At 39.3% G+C, this 21,350-nt stretch overlaps 10 protein-coding genes across 10 annotated transcripts; 7 read left to right on the top strand and 3 right to left on the bottom strand.

Annotated features, from left to right (window-relative positions):
- Positions 1–210: 210 nt before the first annotated feature.
- On the top strand, positions 211–1,968 carry V1514DRAFT_92811 (uncharacterized protein). The gene is made up of 3 exons (XM_066930183.1): positions 211–914; positions 980–1,152; positions 1,248–1,968. Exons 1-3 carry the CDS (start codon positions 583–585, stop codon positions 1,859–1,861), a joined length of 1,119 nt encoding a protein of 372 aa, XP_066782819.1. The 5' UTR covers positions 211–582; the 3' UTR covers positions 1,862–1,968.
- Positions 1,599–3,127, bottom strand: V1514DRAFT_332378 (uncharacterized protein). Its single transcript, XM_066927838.1, has 3 exons — positions 2,982–3,127; positions 2,824–2,897; positions 1,599–2,744 (listed from the first exon to the last, which is right to left on the bottom strand). Exons 1-3 carry the CDS (start codon positions 3,027–3,029, stop codon positions 2,075–2,077), a joined length of 792 nt encoding a protein of 263 aa, XP_066782818.1. The 5' UTR covers positions 3,030–3,127; the 3' UTR covers positions 1,599–2,074.
- A 131-nt stretch (positions 3,128–3,258) lies between these two features.
- On the top strand, positions 3,259–4,497 carry V1514DRAFT_368192 (uncharacterized protein). The gene is made up of 3 exons (XM_066929898.1): positions 3,259–3,472; positions 3,573–3,754; positions 3,825–4,497. The coding sequence occupies exons 1-3, from the start codon at positions 3,280–3,282 to the stop codon at positions 4,488–4,490; spliced, it is 1,041 nt and encodes a 346-aa protein (XP_066782817.1). The 5' UTR covers positions 3,259–3,279; the 3' UTR covers positions 4,491–4,497.
- A 798-nt stretch (positions 4,498–5,295) lies between these two features.
- On the bottom strand, positions 5,296–7,189 carry V1514DRAFT_347868 (mitochondrial distribution and morphology protein family 31/32; the record flags this gene model as incomplete). Its single annotated transcript, XM_066929311.1, has 2 exons — positions 5,296–6,755; positions 6,811–7,189. 2 exons carry the CDS (start codon positions 7,187–7,189, stop codon positions 5,296–5,298), a joined length of 1,839 nt encoding a protein of 612 aa, XP_066782816.1.
- A 646-nt stretch (positions 7,190–7,835) lies between these two features.
- On the top strand, positions 7,836–8,947 carry V1514DRAFT_92266 (putative pre-rRNA-processing protein). The gene is made up of 2 exons (XM_066930182.1): positions 7,836–7,985; positions 8,041–8,947. Exons 1-2 carry the CDS (start codon positions 7,919–7,921, stop codon positions 8,745–8,747), a joined length of 774 nt encoding a protein of 257 aa, XP_066782815.1. The 5' UTR covers positions 7,836–7,918; the 3' UTR covers positions 8,748–8,947.
- Positions 8,948–9,203: 256 nt separating this feature from the next.
- V1514DRAFT_281894 (P-loop containing nucleoside triphosphate hydrolase protein) lies at positions 9,204–10,402 on the top strand (the record flags this gene model as incomplete). Its single annotated transcript, XM_066925083.1, has 5 exons — positions 9,204–9,452; positions 9,507–9,597; positions 9,650–9,763; positions 9,820–10,134; positions 10,185–10,402. The coding sequence occupies 5 exons, from the start codon at positions 9,204–9,206 to the stop codon at positions 10,400–10,402; spliced, it is 987 nt and encodes a 328-aa protein (XP_066782814.1).
- V1514DRAFT_332366 (Isy1-like splicing factor) lies at positions 10,384–11,637 on the bottom strand. Its single transcript, XM_066927837.1, has 4 exons — positions 11,265–11,637; positions 11,082–11,210; positions 10,897–11,009; positions 10,384–10,842 (listed from the first exon to the last, which is right to left on the bottom strand). The coding sequence occupies exons 1-4, from the start codon at positions 11,332–11,334 to the stop codon at positions 10,456–10,458; spliced, it is 699 nt and encodes a 232-aa protein (XP_066782813.1). The 5' UTR covers positions 11,335–11,637; the 3' UTR covers positions 10,384–10,455.
- A 72-nt stretch (positions 11,638–11,709) lies between these two features.
- Positions 11,710–12,976, top strand: V1514DRAFT_320521 (WD40-repeat-containing domain protein; the record flags this gene model as incomplete). Its single annotated transcript, XM_066926003.1, has 7 exons — positions 11,710–11,839; positions 11,887–11,926; positions 11,974–12,069; positions 12,127–12,351; positions 12,418–12,588; positions 12,647–12,786; positions 12,840–12,976. The coding sequence occupies 7 exons, from the start codon at positions 11,710–11,712 to the stop codon at positions 12,974–12,976; spliced, it is 939 nt and encodes a 312-aa protein (XP_066782812.1).
- Positions 12,977–13,476: 500 nt separating this feature from the next.
- Positions 13,477–15,959, top strand: V1514DRAFT_347863 (WD40-repeat-containing domain protein; the record flags this gene model as incomplete). The annotated part of the gene is made up of 5 exons (XM_066929310.1): positions 13,477–13,705; positions 13,757–13,907; positions 13,993–14,096; positions 14,150–15,629; positions 15,686–15,959. 5 exons carry the CDS (start codon positions 13,477–13,479, stop codon positions 15,957–15,959), a joined length of 2,238 nt encoding a protein of 745 aa, XP_066782811.1.
- A 1,192-nt stretch (positions 15,960–17,151) lies between these two features.
- Positions 17,152–21,303, top strand: V1514DRAFT_281864 (P-loop containing nucleoside triphosphate hydrolase protein; the record flags this gene model as incomplete). The annotated part of the gene is made up of 3 exons (XM_066925082.1): positions 17,152–17,475; positions 17,530–19,894; positions 19,943–21,303. The coding sequence occupies 3 exons, from the start codon at positions 17,152–17,154 to the stop codon at positions 21,301–21,303; spliced, it is 4,050 nt and encodes a 1,349-aa protein (XP_066782810.1).
- Positions 21,304–21,350: the final 47 nt, after the last annotated feature.

The following is a 21,350-nucleotide window of genomic DNA, read 5'->3' as shown; positions in this document are numbered from 1 at the left end:
TATTATAAGCAAAAATATTTTTTTTTAATTCAAAAGAGTAACTGCACGTTTGTCAAGAGGACTTTAAAGTTTTTGAAAGACGTAGTTTTTCGATCCACACCACGTATAAACCAGTAACTTGCGGGTTTTTAAATTTACTAATTGATTAGCCAAAAAAAAGTATAAAACTTGTCACCTGGTGAAATCATAAAAAAGTTTTTTCTTCAGTACCTATAGCTGTAACCGTTTGAACCCAGACGGACTAATACAACCCAGACAAGCAACTGGGCTTCCACTTCACGACCATGTTTGGCCAATCTGGTATCGTGGTGCCCGGTAACCAGGTATGCATCACAAAAATACATCAAGCCAGTTCGACTGAGTTCGTATCCAATCTAATCTAAAATAGCAACGTTGCCTCATCATAAGCACTTGACTAATGCCAATGTTTTGGCCACGTCATGCCTAAGATAAGTTGCAGTCGCAAAGATGAAAGAAAATTGAACCTTAAAAGGGCTGCCTCTTCCTCCCAACTTCCCCCTGATTTCAAGATCAATTAAACACGTCACGTTGAAATCAGTTAAAACAAACCTCGTTAAAATAATGAAATGGTCGATTTTTCTTTACGTGCTGGGAGCATTACTAACATATAGTTCATTTGCGGAGTCAACTTCATTCTATTCTTTAAATAATAATAATAATAATAATAATAATGCCAAGAGAGTCAAATTGTCCAGCGTTAATACATTGACGTTTCGGAAAGGCGAAAGGACAAATCACAAAAGAGTTGGTTCAATTCCACAATTATCCATTATCGGAGGAAATGCAAAAGGACTTTATGAAGTTGAAGTCATGCAATGTCGCAATATGGGCTCGGGAGAAAGTGAACAAGACGTGCAATGGAAATGCAACGCTGATTTGCCGGGATATTTTAAGTACGTCCGATTTTTAATATTTGAAAAGTCTAAAGCGTAGTGTTGACTTTATTTTTATTTTGAAGATTAGGACGAACAGATGTTGTTTGTGAAGGCTATTCGGGTCCTGATGATCCATTTGTTCTTCGAGGATCTTGCGGCGTGGAGTACACAATTCATTTGACCGAAGCGGGATTGCAAAAATATGGCACTCCAGGATTTTTTAAAAGAAAAAAGGTTCAGGAAATTTATAATAATGGTAAATATGAACACTATCACTTACTGCTACTATTATTATTACTAGTAGTTTTTTTTTTTTTTTTGCGAAAATTGGCATAGCTAATTTCTGAATAGGTTCTGGCGACGCCCTTGCGACAATATTAAAATTTGTCATGTGGGTTGCAATAGGTTACTTTGCTCTTCGATACATATTTGGAATTTCAGGGACTCACTTGAATGTTACATTTGGTAATGGCCGCGGTGGAGGTGGAGATGGAGGAGGTGGAGGAGGTGGAGGTGGTGGAGGTGGTGGAGGTGGTGGAGGTGGTGGTGGCAATGGACGGTTTTATTCGAATGACAACAATGGTCGAGGTCCGCGAGCTCCACCGCCTCCGTATTCGGAGCAAGATCGCAATTTTTCACAAGGAAAACCGTTTTCCGCCGAACAAAGCCAGCAAAGACAGTCATGGCAACAATCACGCCAAGGTTGGCGGCCTGGATTTTGGAGCGGACTCGGCACGGGAGTCTTGAGCAGCACGGTTTATAATAATTTGTTTCGAAACAATTCACGGCCTAGTACTGCCGACAGGGCACGGTATTACCGAGATAACGCTGTGTATGATGATTGGGGGACAGGCTCGGACAGCTGGAGATCATCAGGATTTACAACCCAACATCAACCATCAGAGTCGTCAGATAGTTCAGAGATCAGATCTTCGAGTGGGTTTGGAGGCACTAGGAGACGATGAAATATATATAGCGAAACCCACAAGTTTTGTTTAATTTAAAAAAAAAATGAAAAAAAACTTAAACATGATGCTAAACAAATAATGCATATCAGAACGCAAAAACAAACTGAAAACCAAATATCAGGCCTAAAAAAAAATAAAATAAAAACAAAATTCAAGTCGCTGCAAGTCTTCACTATTTAAATGAAATTCGTCATCCTTAAATTATCTGGCTTATGAAGAGTTCAGACCGCTAATTGAGAGATCTCTCATGCCTTGTAATACTTGTTCGACCCTAGTGTCGAGATAGCCACCTGCATACTCTTCTCTTGTGCTTGGATCTAGATATTGTTGTACCTGAGCCATTCTAGTGTATGCCTCGGAGCAAAACCGCAACTGAATCTTGACAAGGGCCTCAAATGATGGGTCCAAGTAAGGAACCCTGAGGTCAATGAGTTGCGGCAGCTCGTTGATTAGCTGAGTATTCAACTCTTCATAAATTTCCTTTGCCTCCTCGGCATCTTTCTCGGCTTTAGGAAGCTTCTGAACATCATCAGAGGGCTTGTCAACAAGCTTTCTGACCTTGGATCTCATGGCATCGTAATCAAGTAATTTGTGATTTCGCTTTTTGATGGCCTCGTTGATATCTGGGAAGTAAGAACAAAATCGAGAAATTGGTTCCAAAACGGTAGCACGAAACGGGCCATCAAGAGCTTTCACGGTGTCGGCATCCAGATCCTCCACAGCTGTTCTGTAATATTTGCTGACACCATCATTGGCTCCAGATTCACCGTAGAACGCATCGATGGTCTCGGCAATGCGAGTTTGCGAAGCAGTCATGGCACGAAGAGAATCTAAATAACCTTTTGCCTCGATTTGAAGTTTGTTTGCTGCGGATTCAAGCCTTTTTTTTAAAAAAAAAAAATAAACATTCAGTTAGACACGGGTGTGATTTGTTCGCCGCTTGACAACTCAATACTCACGTTCTGAATCGTCGCTCCTCTAATTCGAATTCACGATCAATGGTCTTCTCAATCTGGCCGGTTTTCATCATGACCTGTAAATTTCTAGCGTTAACAGCATCGTTCAACAACGGTTGTAATAAAAATGCCTCTTGCTGATCAGGCAATGATGAACCTACCGTCGTACCAGCGCGGTTAACCGCCTTCTTAAACCCAGACCAACTCATTGTTTCAAAGCCTGTCGATCAACAAAGTGTCAAAACAAGGAGAACCCCAATTTAAGATGTAAAATGCTTCAAAAAAAACGGGAATAATCCACTGCAACGGCTGCGAATTCCGGGACTTGACGCACGGGATCGTTCGGTTGCCGTCGCCGGTGTACGAGCCCCTTGAAATTGTGCGGCGCTACGATTTCGTTGACAAAGCACGAACTACGTAATCGTTTCCTTTTTGCACCAATTGAGCTTTTAACGAGCCATGGATCGTCAATTGTCATTTTTGCACTTGAATGAAGACTATGCTCTTGGTCCAGTCGTGGTTGGACAGACAGTAGGCAAGGACAGGCCTTTTTTTGTGTGTTCTCGGATTACGCCTGATGTGACGGTCTCGGCCGATAATTTCAGCTTCGATCTGGCCGCGACTGAAGGGACCAAGGTTTATGTAGGAACCGGTATGAATTTATCATGGCTTTAGTAAAAACAAAATAAAAATAAAAATTTAAATAGCAGCTAATTGGATAAACAATTATTTTTTTTTTTTTTAAAAAAAAGTTCAAGGTCAGGTTGTTGATGATTTCAGAACTGCGCAGAACTCATTGCCTGATCACGAATGGAAGAGCGTAATATTGTGGACCTTGGCAGCAAAAAATACGTTTCAAGATCAAAAAATATTTGAAAAATATGCGTATCCTTCAATTTCTATTACTGCAGAAAAACAAAATAATGGTTATACGGTATGGTATTTTTTTAACAATTTTTGTTCAAAAAATTGGAGCCTTGAGCTGACGCGACGTGTGCATGTAGTTACAAATTTTTCATACGTTTGACAGGTTTCAGGCTCATCTTGGAGATATCAAACTTGATAGAGACAGGGATCCGAAAATTATTATTGATCCAAACGTATGGTTGGCACAGCAAATTCACCAATCAAGTTTGCTACAAAAGCAATTAAATGAGAAGGACAACGAATTGATGGAGGCCAAAGTGCAGATTGAACGTTTAAATAATCAAATGGCTGAATTTGTTTCTCAGAAAGAAAATGATGAAACAGTCCTTTTACAAAAATTAACGGTCTTGCTTAATTCCAAAAAACAAAAAATACATGAATTGCAATCGAAATTGAATCAAGAAAATATTAATAATAATAATAATAATGACCCAGACAAAAAGGACGAGCCACCTTCAACTCCAACTGCGGGTAAGAGAAATTCTAAATGCAAACAGAAGCGTCAAGTCGACGAAACAAGCGATATTGAAGAGCCTGCCACGCCATCATTCAAATCAAGCGTGAGCAAAGAAATCCGTAAGCGAAACGGAATGTCAGCCAAAAATACACAATCTTCTAGACGACTGGTGGGACATTTAGCATCGTCTCCATTAAAGTCATCATCTTCTCGAGCCAAGGCTGAATATTCAACTGAAGAAGAGATAACGGATTCTGAAATAGTCGAGCAAACAAGTTCTGAATAAAATTATATGTAAATTTGCCGCCACGTATTTTGGCAAAAGCACAGGCCTCTATGGCGCCCTGATTGCTCCAACATTGTGACACCAAATTCTTATTCATTTCGATATGACTTGATGACCCGTTAACATGTATTGCCATAAAATATTCTCATAAAGCTTGTCTCCCAGTTTATCAAACTCTTCCAAATCGTCCATCATCTTGTCTTCTTTCATTTCTTCCTTTGTTTTATAATCTGTGGTTGGCATTATGTCCACATGATTCAACTCGACCGTCTCGTTCACGACGTCTTTTTCGATTGTGCTCGGAGAATTGGACAAATGTGACCGATGAAAATTTAATGGCGAACTTGCTAGTTCAGTCATGTCTTCATTAATAAGCTCGGAAAATGTAGTAGAATCATCAGGGTCTTGATTTTCAGTTTTCGCCGTGCGCCGTCTGCCGTCATGGTCGTCGTGACCGTTAAGGGAATAGTCGCCGTCTGTCAGTTCAACTGACCTGCTCGTTGTTCTGTATCGAGTACGCTTCCGTTTTCGTCCATTTGATGGCGTAGATGGTTGAGTTGTTGCCGGTTCATAATTCTGCTCCATTTAATACATTGTTATTTGGTAGAAAAAAAAATAATTCTCATGCGCGCATAATTTTCTTTAACGGCGTGCACACGCGAAAATTAAAATCAAACTTCATCTGATGTACTCGAATATTTAAATATACTATTATATTGTACATAATGATAAAGCAACCTTATAAATACCCCCCAAACTATATACAAAGAATGAAAATATACATATATATATAAATTATTATGTTTTAAAAAGCAAAAGTGCCGATGCTCATGAACACTATCTCCAAGAATAGTTGTGCCGCCCACATTCCAACTTTTCGCATTCTTCTTGCCCTTTCTTCCTCATCTTGCACGTTAGCAGAAATGGCTTCGTAAACTTCGGCTGATAAATCATCCATCAAGCCCGAATCAAATATCGTCCATGAGCCATCAAACTCTGTGAGCTTCTTCACCACGCGGCAATTAATTGGAATGTATGTCTTTGTAGCGTTGATATATGCTACCATGGGACGAATAAGCGCATTATTAACATATGAAAGTTCAGGAGCGAAAAGAGGCAAGGACGCACGGGCGCTGTTAAGTTGAACGTGAAGGTCAAAGACTATGTATTTCTCTGCTTCTCGCCGAGCTAATGCCTCAGAACGAACTGGTGCAATCTTAACCGCAACTCCATCAAGTTCAATCTTATTCTTGCTTTTAAATGACTCCACCATCCTTTTAAACTTAACATCCCAAGGTTCTGAAGCCTGATCACTATCTTCGATGCCACCCGGGTTCGCGCTTCGATTTCGATCCTTTCGGGTTGCGATATTCCATTCCCATCGCATGACAATATCTTGCATGAACCTCTTCAATATCGCTTCATCTTCATCGTTTGGAATCATTAGATCTGCTATAATATCGACATTCCCACTCGTGATCCAACTAAATGGGCCTTCTATACCTCTATTCAAATGGTCAATATTAACATTGTCAATTCGAAGACGAGAAGTCTTCTTCCACGTTCGCTTGCTAATTTCATCTTTTTCTTCGCCGTTAAAATCATTAACAGTTTGCCGAGGATGAATAGTAAACAAGGAATCATCATATGCTCCCGACACATGATTTGCACACAAGAAATCGTAGAACAGCCATTGCCGACGAAGCTGAGGCAAATCACACGAAAAAATACTGATATCAAATGGTCTAAATTCATCCGGCTGTTGCACAGTCACCAGCGCGTCTTCCAACACAAAATGATCAAACTCAAAATCTCCAGGCCTGTGAACTTTTTTGTATGACCTAGGATCAACACCCGGTAGCCATCTAACAAAGGTCCGATCTACGACTCCTCGAATACCTTTGACTTCGACATCTTTTAATAATCCTCTTCCATTTATCCACCTTCGCACTGAAATTGTAACATTGATATTTTCAACGGTAAGATCAAACTGAGTATAATTTCCATCATCCTCATTCTCCTCTACAATATTTGTGTTACCATACGATGATGCAGAGGCAGCGGCAGCGGCAGCTGCGGCGGCAGCTGCAGTAGCCTGTGAACCTTTAACTACTCCTTTTCCAGGTCTTCCTGGGCGTCGAGAAACAAATACGTTTTTAAACGAGATTACCCCATCTGTCCAATTAGGGACGATGGCACTCTCAAACACTACCGTGACGCCCGTTTCTTTCGTCAAATAATAACCAACTATTCTTGCTAGCGATTCTACCTCACAAATTAGTCAATTTCATCCAGTCAATCCTTGACAGTCGTTAAATACCTTGCGCAAAGACAGTGTTAGCGGTCAACAGCACCAAAGAAACAAAAGTGGTTGATCCAAGCAAAATCCAAAGCACGTTGCCCACAATAAGCCATGAAAAAAATGCCGACATGTCATCCATATTAAATGGACGTACTTGCCGCAGCAAAACCCATTTAAACCGAATTCTGAATCTTTCGAGAGCTCCGTTTGCGGCGTTTAATAACTCTTCTTTGGTGGGTGTATGAGGTAGCCGCTTGGAAACAGCCTCACCCCATGTCTCGGAATGTACTGACTCGTTTGTATTTTGTCCTTTATGCTCTCCCTTTGCAAGATTACTGTCATTGCTGGGCGATTTAGGTTTCGGAACACTATCCTCGTTGTGCTTATTAGCTGGCATGCGTGAAGTAAAAAAACTCCTTTTAAAAACCCTTGTTTGAAAACACGATGGTATCCGAGAACTAACTGTTCCTATGAAAGTCTTTGTTGCATTGCGATGGTTGTGAACAACAGACTCAAGTACGCTGAGCGCTTCCGTTGGCGCGGCATCTGTTGCGCTGTCTTTGGAAATGTTTCCAAGATCAAATATTAAAAACGGCGCCATTCCGGAACTTGTTTTTCTTGCCGAACGACATATCGCAGAAGTATGCCTCCTCCAAATATTATGTATATAATATGAAGATGTAAAACACTTGTTATTAATCAACTGCCGCTTCAACAATTCGCCAGGCACGGACGATGGTGAGGCGCATAGCCGATGAGCAATTGTTTGCCTGTACATCTGCAGGAACCTCCAATAGGACCTAAAGTTGCAACTACTCATGGTGACCTGTTAACCCACATAGGGAACATAAATTTTCGAGTGTTGAACTGCGAAAACAATATTCAGTTGTTGAAAACAGATCGAACGACACTAATTCGCTGATCACGAATATCGGAACTTCGTCATCAGAAAAAAAAAAGTTCAAATAAAATTTCGGCCTGATGGCCCTGCGTATATTTCATACTGAGCCGCGCCAGTAGCGTAGGTTAAATACCGGGACTTTTGGTTCCTCCCAAATGAAAAATTTAAAAGATTCGATTTTCAGGACTCGGTACAAGATCTCAAAAAAAGGAAATCATTTGGAAAATGCCAGCACCAACAGCATTGAAGGAGAAACCTATTGAATTACCGGTTGAATTGATTGACCAAGATGGTGTGTTGAGACTTTGTGTTGTTTAATCAAGCAAGCTGGCTAACTAAAGAAGCAGACGATGAAATTCTGATAGACGCGGTTTCTGCCACGACGACTACCACGGTTCCTGAAAGCAAAACTGATATCCCCAATTTGCACTCGTCAGGAAATGGCTTGCAATTAGATTTAGAAGGTCGTCCTAGGTTTGGAGTTGCCAAAGAGCAGCGAATACGCGTGAAGCCTCAGTCAAGAAAAGTCCCCGTTCCTCCACACCGCATGTCGCCGCTGAGAAGTAGCTGGCCCAAGATATACCCTCCATTGGTCGAACATCTCAAATTACAAGTTCGCATGAATGTGAAAACAAAAACGGTTGAGTTACGTACATGCAAGCAAACTGTCGATACGGGCGCTATTCAAAAGGGTGCCGATTTCATTAAAGCCTTCACTTTGGGTTTCGACGTTGATGATGCGATCGCGTTACTGAGATTGGACGATCTGTACATTGAAACATTTGAAGTCAAAGATGTCAAGACCTTACAGGGAGATCATTTGGCTCGTGCTGTCGGTCGTATTGCTGGCAAGGACGGAAAGACAAAGTTTGCAATTGAGAACGCCACGCGAACAAGAATTGTTCTTGCTGATTCCAAGATTCATATATTGGGAGGATTTGCCAACATTCGAATGGCCAGGGAATCTGTGGTCAGCTTGATTCTTGGTAGCCCTCCAGGGAAGGTTTATGGAAATCTTCGTATTGTGGCGTCTCGATTGAAGGAAAAGTTTTAATTAAATGAAATTTATTGGATATTTACAAAAAGTCTTTTTTGTTTTTGTTTTGTTTGGTAATAGGCTTGGGTTGTCTGTATTTCTTTGTCAATTGTGCATATGGTTTGTTGTTCAGTTTAATTTTTTTTTTGCTTGTATGTTGCTATACTAGTACTATTTAAAGATTATTGAAGTATTTAATTGAATCTTGAACTTTCCGGAATTGTTTTCCAGTTCAGAGTAAGCATAACTTTGGGGTCGGGTTTAAAAGAATAAAAACGCTTAATTAGTCCCAGCAAAATAAATTACTAAAAAGCTTCGAGCGAAACCATAAATACGTATCAATCTTACCTATAGCAAAGGTTAAGCTACTGACCCATAGTTTGAGGAATATACAAACTTCTATCAGTGAACGGTCATGTTTTTGATTTCTTATACTTTTGCATAAGAAATTAAATTGTTGTCGTGTTTTCAGAAATGAGCAGGCAGTTCGTTCCTAGACCAGTCTTTCCAAACTTTCAGGTCTCACAATCATATTTCCTTGGCCACCATGTTACCGCTATTGGCAGAATGAGGGAAATGATGAATGATATTGACCTCATATTTGAAGTTAGAGATGCCAGAGCACCTTTAAGTACTAGAAATAAATTGTTTGAAAGCATACTGGGAGCAAAGCCTCGAATAATAGTTTACACAAAGGCAGACATAAGCGCTATTGATCCGAAGGTACAGATTCCTGCTTGATTCAAATATTACTGCATATTTACATTTTTGCTATAGATATTTGATCATTGGCATCCAAATGGGGATTATTTTGTTATCAATGGAAAAGATTTTACTCAGATCAGCCCATTAATAAATTTGGCAAAGAGTATGTATGACGTGACATGAAATGATTCAATTGCATCTAAATTCTGGTTCAGAATTTACTCCGTTTCAAGCATCGGTTACCGGATTGAAAACTATGGTTGTAGGAATGCCAAATATTGGTAAAAGCACTTTAATTAACTCATTACGTTTTTCTGGTACTCGCCGAGGTTAGTATAATATTATCTATTGGTTGATCTAAACTAAAAAAAAAAAAATCTTGAAGGGAAAGCTGCAAAGACTGGTAGCAGTGCTGGAGTTACTCGAAAAATTCCAACCCTGGTAAAGATCTTAGAGAATCCTTCTATAATGATATATGACACTCCTGGCGTATCATTTCCGTCCATCACTGACTCTACAACTTTGCTCACACTCTCAGTTCTTGGCTGTACAAACACAACAATTATTGACCCACTAGTACAGGCAGATTATACACTATATCAAATGAATAAAATTGATCCAACTGGTGGCATGTATAAGAGGTACTGCGAGCCGACCAACGATATCCTAAGATTCTTAACAGAGTATTGCCAATCTATGGGTGAGTAATAACGTTTCTGTAAGTAAGAATCATATTAATTCTTTGTATAGGAAAAATTGCCAAAGGTGGTTATGCAGATATTGCAGGAGCGGCTAATCAGTGGCTTATTTCCTGGCGGAAAGGTAATGAAGGCAAAATTGTGTACGACGACTTCACAAATCTAAATGCATACAAAGAGTGGGAAGAAGCTAATCTACCGTATGTTCCGAATAATGTGAAACCGGTCAAATACAAAATCAAATACAAAAAGGGTCAAAAATCTCAATAATAATTGTATTATATTCTACACTATATTACACTTTAATTCATAACTATTGGCTATCAAAAGTCATTAAGTCTTTGTTGCTGCCTAAGAAGTATAAAATTTTCTACCTCACTCCTGATTGGAATGTTTGTTGGATTCTCTATACTTTCCCATTCATGTTCCGGGTTGCCAATATCGTTCTTTATAGTATTTCCAAAACTTATTTCTTCAGCTTTGGCTTCAAATGTTAAAAGTTCGGGATCATCTTCATCACGATAACCAAAATAATCAGCATCAACTATTCGGCCAATGTCTGATGTTTTAATTTCAGAAGCTGTCTGACGTTTCTTTGGCTCCAAAAGCTCCTTGACTCCCGGAAGTTCCCGTGCTCTTCCAAAATATTTATAACCTCTTGTAGTAGGCAGTTCACGACCCTGGTCATCAAATTGCGTGCCCGCACTTCTCTGTATCATAGTTAGCGCTTTTGTCGAAGAGATCATAATGCTTCAGTGACATACAGAATAATTCGGTCCTCCAAGACTGCGTATGTGCATTTCCCAAACATACTTTTCGCGCATCAACTTATTTATTTCGTCATTCAAATCTCGTATTTGATAGTCCGACAGGCCAGCTACAGTCATTATTAGCCTCAGTGCCAGCTAAAAAAAAAGAAGAAAAAAAAACATATAAAAATATCACTAACGATCTTGAATCTTTGTAACTTTCCGACCAATCTCTTTAATAACCTGGCCTCGCCACTTCTCGCACATGGGAATTGAAGTCTCGTTCGTTATAACTCTAGGCCGCCGAGTGCGGCCCACATCAATAATGCCTGTCTTCATTTAGTTGACTGCAAGAATGAGCACGTTGTGCAGAGCTGGCTTACCTAGTTCTGCAGCTTCTTGTTCTCTGAACCGATACAGCATCGACTGTGCTTTCTCACTGTTTCTCGCCATTTTGATAAACTTATAATATAATTGACGAGACGCACGGGTATTTTGAATTTATGCGTCTATACAGGACCGAATATTTGCTCGATTCAATGTAGCAGTATAATATACGCTATACCTTCTTGCTGTTGGGGTATAGATCGATTGCACGATTGAAGTCGTCTCCACCCAGGGGTAAATTTTCATACGCGCTCCCTTTATATAACAACGATTGTTGCCGTAATCTCGATGATCTTTTGTTTGTACGTCGCTCGCACATATGTGGTGGAACAGAACAACTGGTCATGGATTATAGCAAGCTGTGAACTTATGCCTAATTAAAACGAAACCAGGAATACTATTTTGGGCTTTTTAAATAGCGTATCTGTCGTCAACATCAACATGTCTGGGGAGAATAAATCACCAAAGTATATACCATTAACATGCACTGGCCATTCAAGGCCAGTTACGCACCTTGCATTTTCGACATTGTTTGAGGACAATAGTCATCTTTTGATAAGCGCATGCAAAGGTAATAATGCCGAACTAATGGTTGATTCAATCTAACTTGTAAATTAGATGGTGAGCCTATGTTGCGCGACGGCGTCACAGGCGATTGGTATATTCAACTTGTGCAATATTAATTAATGATCCTAACCATCGAAGGATTGGAACTTTTATTGGTCACAAAGGTGCTACATGGTCGGCAAAGTTTAGCTCGGATGCAAAGTTGTCTATAACAGCGAGTGCGGACTACACGGCGTACGTTGTCGAGAAGTCAATTCATCTCTCTTTTTTTTTTTGGCTAATATGGCACAGTATTGTTTGGGACACTTTTTCAGGTAAAGCGCTTTCAACTTTAGGGCATAATCATGTTGTTAGAACTGCTTCATTTGCTCCCGCACATTCCCAGGCAGCATACGCTGTCACGGCAGGCAATGAGAAAAAAATTAGAATATGGGACTTGTCTGATTCAACTGCTCCGGTTTCTGAGTGGGATGGAGCTGATGGTACCATAAAGAGTTCCCTATGGCTAAATGAAAAGTGAGCTGGATCAATCTTTTTTTTCTTTCCTTTTTTTTTTTGGTTTAATTGACTAATGTTAATCAGCATTATTATTACCGCCAGCGATGATAAGCTGGTCAGTTGGTGGGATTCAAGAACTCCAGGTAAGCTGATAGCTTCCATCGAACTAGAGGAATCAATTGGTCAGATTGAGGAACATGATGGATCATTAGTAATTGCTTCGGGCAAAAAATTATTATTTGTTGACGCATTGAGGTAAATTTGTGCTTTTGGTTTGGGATGAAGGGAAAACATTTTCTGACAAGGTATGCAGTCATAATATTGAAAGCAAAATAAATCTCGGCTACAAAGCGTCTGCGGCGACAGTTAATCCTTTGAAGACAAAGTTTGCAACGGGAAGTGTCGAAGATACTTGGGTACGTTACCATGATTTAGTGTCTGGGGATGTCACTGGTATGTGATTCTGCTTATTAAAGTCTTTTGATTTTATGTTAACCCATTTTCAGAAATTCTCAAGAGTCATCATGGTCCTGTGCATTCCATTTCTTATTCTCCAGATGGGCAGCTGTGTGCTTCTGGCAGTGAAGATGGTACTATCCGACTTTGGAAGACAGAATCTGGACCTTATGGACTTTGGCGTTAGGCATGTTGAGCTCTGCCAATATAATCCACGATATTGCTACGTGCTAAATAATATAGCTGAGAAAGTTGCAGTATGCAACTAATGGCATCTTTGCATATTTAAAGTACTCTTTGTATATGACTCTTTTACTTTGAATGGCATTATGTTAATGGCTGCTTCGTTGATTTGGTATCAGACATTCATGCCAAATTTAATGTTTTTAGTTTTTATTTATTTAGAATGACAGTGATCACCAGTAAACAATGTGCAATTATTGCTTAACAAAGCCTTTTGTAGTTTTACACGCCTTTAACTCAATGTTATGACCATTATACACAGCAATATGTTTTGCCAGGTCGACGTTTACACATGTCTATTACCCCAGACAAGATGTGGTGGATGTGCATAAATGCCAAATGATTTGATATTCATGCTCGATTACATTGCTTAATATCCGGTCCAAGCAATTACATGCCCTTCTGTATTAGGCTTTCAAACACATCAAAAGTAGTTTGAGAAACATGGCTGATTACAAATTGTCTAGATCATTAAAATCTCATTCATCAGATGTTAGAGGCGTGGTATTTCCAAAGGAAGACTTGATTGTATCGGTATCTAGAGATCGCACCTTGCGGGTTTGGAAACCACTACCTGGCAGTGCTGAAAGCAAGCTTGGCATTGAATGGTCTTCTGATATCTCTTATGAGTCTACAAAGTATTTGAATAGTATTGCTTGGTTAGGCGATAAAGGTTTGCTATCCCACATCGATTTCGCATGGAATAAATTGCTAAATGTTGCAGATCTCATTGCATCATCGGGACTGGACCCGACCATTACAGTGGCATCTTTAAGCTCACAATCTTCAATAAATTACGTATTGAAAGGCCATGAAGGAAACGTGTGTGCATTGCATTACAATGATGATGTTTTGATCAGTGGCAGCTGGGATAAGTACGCGCTCCCCTACGATTAAATCAGTTATACTCGTTGCTGACGTCGTTCCTTCTTTCTTTTATTTTATTTTTTTTTAATTCAGAAATGCGATAGTATGGCAAGAGAAATCTATAAAATATATACTTCGAGGTCATGAACAGGCGGTTTGGGCGGTTTTGGCGTTATCCAAAAACAGCTTTCTGACTGGTATGATTCATTAATTGCATGAGTTTTAGCTCAAAAATTTCTAACACAAACAGGTTCTGCGGATAAGACGATCAGGCTATGGCAGGGCGATTCACAAGTGTCTATTTTTAAAGGGCATACAGATGTTGTCAGATCTCTTGCTTTAATTGGGGATAATAAATTTGCATCGGCTAGCAATGATGGTTCCATCAGAATCTGGAATTTCCATGGCGAAAATATTTTAGAGCTTTATGGCCATTCAAGTTTTATATATTCAGTTGCTTACTTACCATCTACTGATGAAATTATTAGTTCTGGTGAAGACCGCACTGTTAGAGTATGGAAGAATGGTGAATGTACTCAAACAATATACCATCCTTGCAACTCTGTATGGACAGTTGCGGTAAATTCAAAAACTGGAGATATTGTCACTGGATCTAGTGATTCAGTTGTTCGCGTATTTTCACGCTCAAAATCTAGGTGGGCCAGCCAAGATGAGTTGGCCAAGTTTGAAGAGGAAGTAGCTTCATACGCCATATCAACGAGTGAGGTTGGAAACATCAGCAAAGACAAGCTTCAGGGGCCGGAAGCATTGTCTAATCCTGGCACAAAAATTGGACAGGTGTTAATGATAAAGACCCCATTGTCGTCTGTTGATGCGTATCAATGGAGCGGTGACCAGTGGGTTAAAGTTGGTGAGGTGGTCAGCGCAGTCGGAAATCAGCAGAAACAACTTTACAAAGGAAAAGAATATGATTACGTTTTTGACGTTGATGTTAAGGAAGGTGCTCCACCTTTGAAGTTGCCATTCAACGCAACAGAAAATCCTTATGATGCAGCTCGACGGTTTTTAGAAGCCAATGAGTTACCATTAGAATATCTGGACGAAACGGCAAAGTTTATCGAAAAGAATGCTTCTGGAATTGAATTGGGCCCGCAATCAGCTCCAGTAGCAAATGACCCATATGGGTCTCGATATGTTCCTTCAAATTCGACAGCATCGACGTATCCAGTTGCTACAAGGAAGAAACAGTCAATTTTTTCTCAAAAGAGCTATTTGTCATTTAAATCCATCAATGTTGCAGCCATTAATAAGAAAGTTAGAGAGATTAATGAAACAAAAAATCTGCAAACTGCACTCTCTGCTTCGGAATTATCAGATATTGCAAGCTTGCTTCCGCTTGCTGATTCTGGGTGGATTGAAGATGCAGCTCACAAACTAACTATAATCTCACTTAAAATAGTTGACTTATGGCTTCCTCAGGAACGTCTAAGTGCTTTGGATATACTTCGCGTAACAGTGCCACTCCTATCCGACGCAAATCTAGTGAACTCAACAACGGTATCTCTTTTGTCTTCATCGATTAATAATTCGTATCAGAATAACACGGCCATGGTGCTCAGATTACTGGTTAACTTGTTTGAGTCTGATATCGGACAAGCTGTGATTTCACAGCTTGATGTTCGCGAGAAAATTCTGGACATATCAAGGGAATTTGCTCTTCCTACATTGTCTAAGATAGCATCGATTGCGTTGTCAACTTTGTTGTTAAAGTAAGCTTCAATTTGTTCTAAATTTTGATTATATCATTATACTAATTACGAGATAGCTATTCCGTTCTTACAATAAAAGACAAGGACCTTGAACTTGCATTTTCGATTATCGGTGTGATTACTGAGTTTCTTGCTGTAGTGAATGACCCCGAAGCTGCTTATCGCCTGCTTATTGCTTTTGGCACTGTAATATCAGTTGACAGCCCTGAAGTTGTAGAAGCAGGTAAGAGCCTGGACGGTTCTAAGGCGGTCAAAGTGGTACAGTCAAAGTTTATCAACGAAAAGAGAATCAAAGAGGTTTCAGAAAATATACTTTATGTTCTAAAGTGAACTTGATTTTTTCATTAATTTATTAATGGTAGATATGTAAGTTAAGTTAGAACAAAGTTATGAAGAGATTTTTGTTACTTGAGACTAGTCGTTTTTTTTTTGAACGTTCATGCATGTTATCTGCGTAATCGTATTCGGTTAAAATATATAATTGCACTTCCAAGAAACATTGGTTTAGTTTTCTGATCCAATCTTTGCCGCAAACTCATCATTCTGCACTGCAGCAAATTTTAAATTCATTATTCTAAGCCTACTAAGGCTGATCAAAGTCACAAATTTTCCCCGGTGCAACTTTTGGACCAAGATGCTCTTTGGGTTGCCTAGCGTTGTTGAGTGCGAGACCTACGTGAATCTATCAAGGATCACAGGTCGTTCAACAGGAATATAAATCTTTTCTCGAGCATAATCAGTCAAATTCCCTCAATACACACATCATTTGCATGCGTTCCTTTAACATTTTTTCTGTGATGTTCCCACCATCCTTGTGACTGCTTGAGAGTCAATGCCAAATATGTTGAATGTCATAAAAGGCAATACTACTTCTAGGGAGTCAATTATTTTAAAACTTCAGGCTTATTCGTATAGTAACAAATAATCACTAAATTAAGGGTCTCGTACTATATTACAAATGTAAAGCCACGTGCTATCTATTGCGAACAATCAAGTTCTTTATTGTTATTCGTATCGTAATCGTATTTGACTATACAAATACGAATAACGAATATTTGCGTATCGTGTCTACCCTTAAATATTTCAATCTACTCATAAAATGGTAATTATGAATTACATATTTGCATTGGATTAAAGAAGTGTGGTCGTTCAATTACGAGAAATCCGTTTTTAAAGTATACATTATGGTTCTATAAAGTTGGTTATTGAATCCTTTCTAGTTACGCACATAGTAACACTCTTACTTTGATGTCGGCACGTAAATCGTTTGAGTCATAAAGCTTATCTACATATAACACTCGCACGCTTTTACATGCCAGTTTTGACGGTTTTTTTTTCTGATGCCGGCATTTATTGAGTAAGCCTAATCTGTGGCGTTGGCGGCTAAGTACATCGCGATAAGACCTGCGGCTCATGATAAGCGGATGATAAGTATAACATCCATGGCAATATCCATGTTTATTTTTTCCGTTGATCTAGATGTTTATTTTCATATAAAAGCTGTGGAATTCAGATAGAATCAATGACTGACAAGGATCAGGAAGTAATTTCTGACACCACTTCATTGGACTACAAGTCTGATTTAACGCCAATAGTTTCAAAATCTTCAGCCAAAACCCCATTACTTTCCTCAGCCGCTAGCTTTGAATCTCTGAATGGTTATTCAGATGAATTTTCAGCATTACCTTTTGCTGATGCTGAAATTTTGCGTGAACAAGTGGCAGTATCTCCTGCCAAAACAAATTTATTATCTGTTTTTAGATATGCAAACAGAAGCAATATCATTTTGATCAGTTTGGCATTTATTCTTGCCATTACTGAAGGTTCTGTTAAAGCATTAATGCCTGTACGTGTTTTTGATTTTAGGTTTTTTATTTATGTTACTGATTGATTTTAATAGCTCGTGTTTGGTGCCATAACGGAGACGTTCACAAACTATTTTCGAGGTTATAATAATGACAACACGACATTTGACTCCAACTATTTAAATAGCACTCAGAGCGAATATTTAAATAGCTACAATGAGCCTTCTAGCCTTAATTTTGAATATATTTCACCAGATCAGTTTCAAAGTCGCGTGAATTATTTAACCTTGTATTTCGTGTATCTCGGAATTGCAGATTTTATTTTATCTTTTATTACCACGTTTCTTTTTATTGACCAAGGTGAGATTTTATCTTCTCGTATTAAAGAGCAGTATCTTGCGGCAACGCTTCGTCAAAATATTGGATATTTTGACAAAGTAGGTTCAGGAGAGATCACAACTAGAATCTCTTCAGATACTTTATTGATCCAAGAAGGAATGTCAGAAAAGTTGGGTTATATTACTGAGAATATTTCAACATTAATTACCGCGTTTGTAATAGCTTTTATTTTCAGTTACAAATTAAGCCTTATGATGCTGGCAATTGCTATTGGAATCACGGTCGCATTCTTGTTCACTTCTGCAAAGATGACTAAATATTATGGGAAAGCACTTGAAGGTACATCAGCTGGTGGGACTGTGGCCGAAGAAGTATTGTCATCAATAAGGAATGTTCATGCTTTTCAAATGCAAGACCGATTGGCAGAACGATATTCTACTTTTCTGGATATTTCAGAAACTTGGGCGTTGAAAGCCGGTGTAGCAGCTGGAGCTGTGACCGGGATCATGTGGCTTGGTGTCTATTCGGATGATGCTCTTGGATTTTGGCAAGGATCTCATTTACTAGCTCGCCAAGAAATATCAGTGGGTCAAATAATTACCGTTTTGGCTGCTATGGTAGAAGGAACCTTTGCAATCACAAACATCACGCCACATGTTCGAAGTGTTACCACTGGTATGGCCGCTGCTAGAAAAATTTTTACCACTATCGATCGGGTATCTGCCATTGATACGTATTCCACACTAGGCGATATTTTGCCCGATATCAAAGGAGATATTGAACTTAAAAATGTCAAATTTATTTATCCCTCCAGGTCAACCGTCACTGTTCTTCAAGATTACAGTCTTAAGATCAAGGCTGGTCAAACAGTGGCATTAGTTGGGGCTTCAGGTTCTGGAAAATCCACCATAGTTGGATTATTGGAACGATTTTATAAGCCACTTCGAGGTCAAGTGCTCTTAGATGGTCGCAATATTGCTGACCTTAATATCAAGTGGCTTCGTCAGCAAATTGCGCTAGTTTCTCAAGAGCCAACTCTTTTTGGTTGTTCCATTTTTGAAAATATTGCATATGGTTTAATAGGTACTCCTCACGAATATGCATCGCCTAGTGAAAAGCGTGAATTGGTTATTAATGCTTGCAAGCAAGCGAACGCTATGGTCTTTATTGATGCACTACCAGAGGGACTTGATACTAATGTTGGAGAACGTGGTTTTTTACTTTCTGGTGGTCAAAAGCAACGTGTTGCAATTGCACGAGCAATTGTAGGCAACCCGAAAATTTTACTTTTGGATGAAGCTACTTCGGCTCTTGACACAAAGTCTGAAGGTGTTGTTCAAGAGGCACTTGATCGAGCGTCCAAAAATCGCACCACTATAGTCATTGCTCACCGACTTTCTACTATTAAGGATGCCGATAAAATAGTGGTCATGAAACGAGGTGAAATTCTTGAACAAGGCACTCATGATGAGCTGATTGCCAAGAAAAGTGAATATTTTGAACTTGTTAAAGCTCAAACAATCAAATCCGAATTGGAACAGAGAGTTGAGGCATCTGAGCCAAAAACTCTTGATTTATACGAGGAAGCTTTAAATGAAAAGGCTATCGAGTTGGATTTGATTCGTACAAAAACCAATAATGTTCTTTTCAAGACAAATACTGTTGCCGCAGACGCGTTTGAGGTTGGTGATTTGGAGAGCGTAAATCATCAATATGGACCGTTAGAACTTGTCAAATTTATACTGCATTTGAGTTCACAAGAAGACAATATCAATTTGATGGGAACGTTTTTTTCCACCATCCAAGGTCTAGGCTATCCGTCTCTTGGACTTTTCTATGGTCGTTGCGTGCAAGCTTTTCAAGCTATTCCTGATTATGATTATGTTCTAAACGAGATAAACCTGTTTGCCGGTTTATTTTTTATGCTTGCATCTGTTGAACTCATTGCATCCATTTTTGCGCTTGGAATTTTTGCTTATACTGGTCAAAAGTTAGTTAGGCGCATTAGAATTGGAACGTTTAGACAGATAATGAGGCAAGACATATCATATTTTGATAGAGATGAAAATTCAGTCGGATCTTTGACTGCAATGCTTTCAAAAGATGCTCAGGCTGTTGAAGGTTCGTTTTTTTATTTATTTTTTTTTGTATGAATTAACAGTTCTTTAGGGTTGAGTGGAACTACGTTTGGACAGATTATGAATTCCATCATGATCATTGTATCTTCTCTTGTACTTTCGCTAATTATCGCATGGAAACTTGCTTTGGTTTGCGGGGCTTGCGTTCCGTTGCTTATCGGATCAGGCTTTTATCGTTTTTATGTTCTTTCCAAATTTCAAGAGGATGCCAAAAAGAATCATTTGGTATCAGCAACTTATGCATGCGAGGCAACGTCGGCAATGAAAACAGTTGTTTCACTCACTCGTGAAAACAATGTATTGGAACACTTCCATCAGATCTTGTCTTCTCAATTGAAAAAATCTCGTAAGCAAAGTGCCGTGTCTGCATTTTTGTATGGCGTTGCTCAGGGAATGATTTTTTTGATTATGGCCTTGGCTTTCTGGTTTGGGTCGCAATATTTGCGAACCAGGGAATACTCAATCTTTCAATTTTACGTTACGTTCATGTCCGTTGTATATGGTGCGCAGGCGGCAGGCATTGTGTTTTCGTTTGCTCCAGATATGGGTAAAGCATATCAAGCAACTCATAATATCAAGACATTATATGAATTGAAGCCCGATATTGATGCGTGGAGTAACGAGGGGGCCACACCTAATGATGTACAAGGAAAAATCGAATTTAAGAATGTTCATTTTAGATATCCAACTAGGCCTCAGGTCCCTGTATTGCGAGGTCTAGATTTAACAATTACGCCAGGGCAATATGTAGCTCTTGTGGGTTCATCTGGCTGTGGCAAATCAACAACTATCGGCCTGATTGAAGAATTCTATCGGCCACAAGTAGGACAAGTGTTACTTGATGGAGTGGACATAACCACGTTTAATATTAATAAATACCGCGAGCATATTGCTTTGGTATCACAAGAGCCGACGCTATATGCAGGATCAATTAAGGATAATATTCAACTAGGCAGCACGACATTAGTCACGGATGAGCAGATCGTCGAAGTATGCAAGCAAGCCAATATCCATGACTTTATAATGTCATTACCAGACGGATATGACACACTGTGTGGTTCTAAAGGCACATTGTTATCAGGCGGTCAAAAACAACGAGTTGCAATCGCCAGAGCGCTGATAAGAAACCCGCGAATTCTATTGCTTGACGAAGCCACGTCCGCGCTTGACAACGAGTCAGAAAAAATTGTACAATCAGCATTAGATTCTGCTGCGAAAGGTCGCACGACAATTGCGGTTGCTCATAGGTTAAGCAGCATTCAAAATGCGGACAGGATTTACGTATTTGAAGGGGCCAAGGTCGTAGAGGCCGGCACGCATAACGAGTTGATCGTTAAGAAGGGTAAATACTATGAGTTGGTAAAATTGCAAGCATTGGAAAACAATGCATGATTAGAGAATACTATTTATTGTTTTGGGTGACTAAAATATTTCAATTA

Source organism: Lipomyces japonicus (genome assembly GCF_038497905.1).
Source record: "Lipomyces japonicus strain CBS 7319 unplaced genomic scaffold V1514scaffold_24, whole genome shotgun sequence".
Lineage (NCBI taxonomy): Eukaryota > Fungi > Ascomycota > Lipomycetes > Lipomycetales > Lipomycetaceae > Lipomyces > Lipomyces japonicus.
Note: the sequence above shows the minus strand (reverse complement) of the source record. Positions and strands in the feature narration are given on the sequence as shown.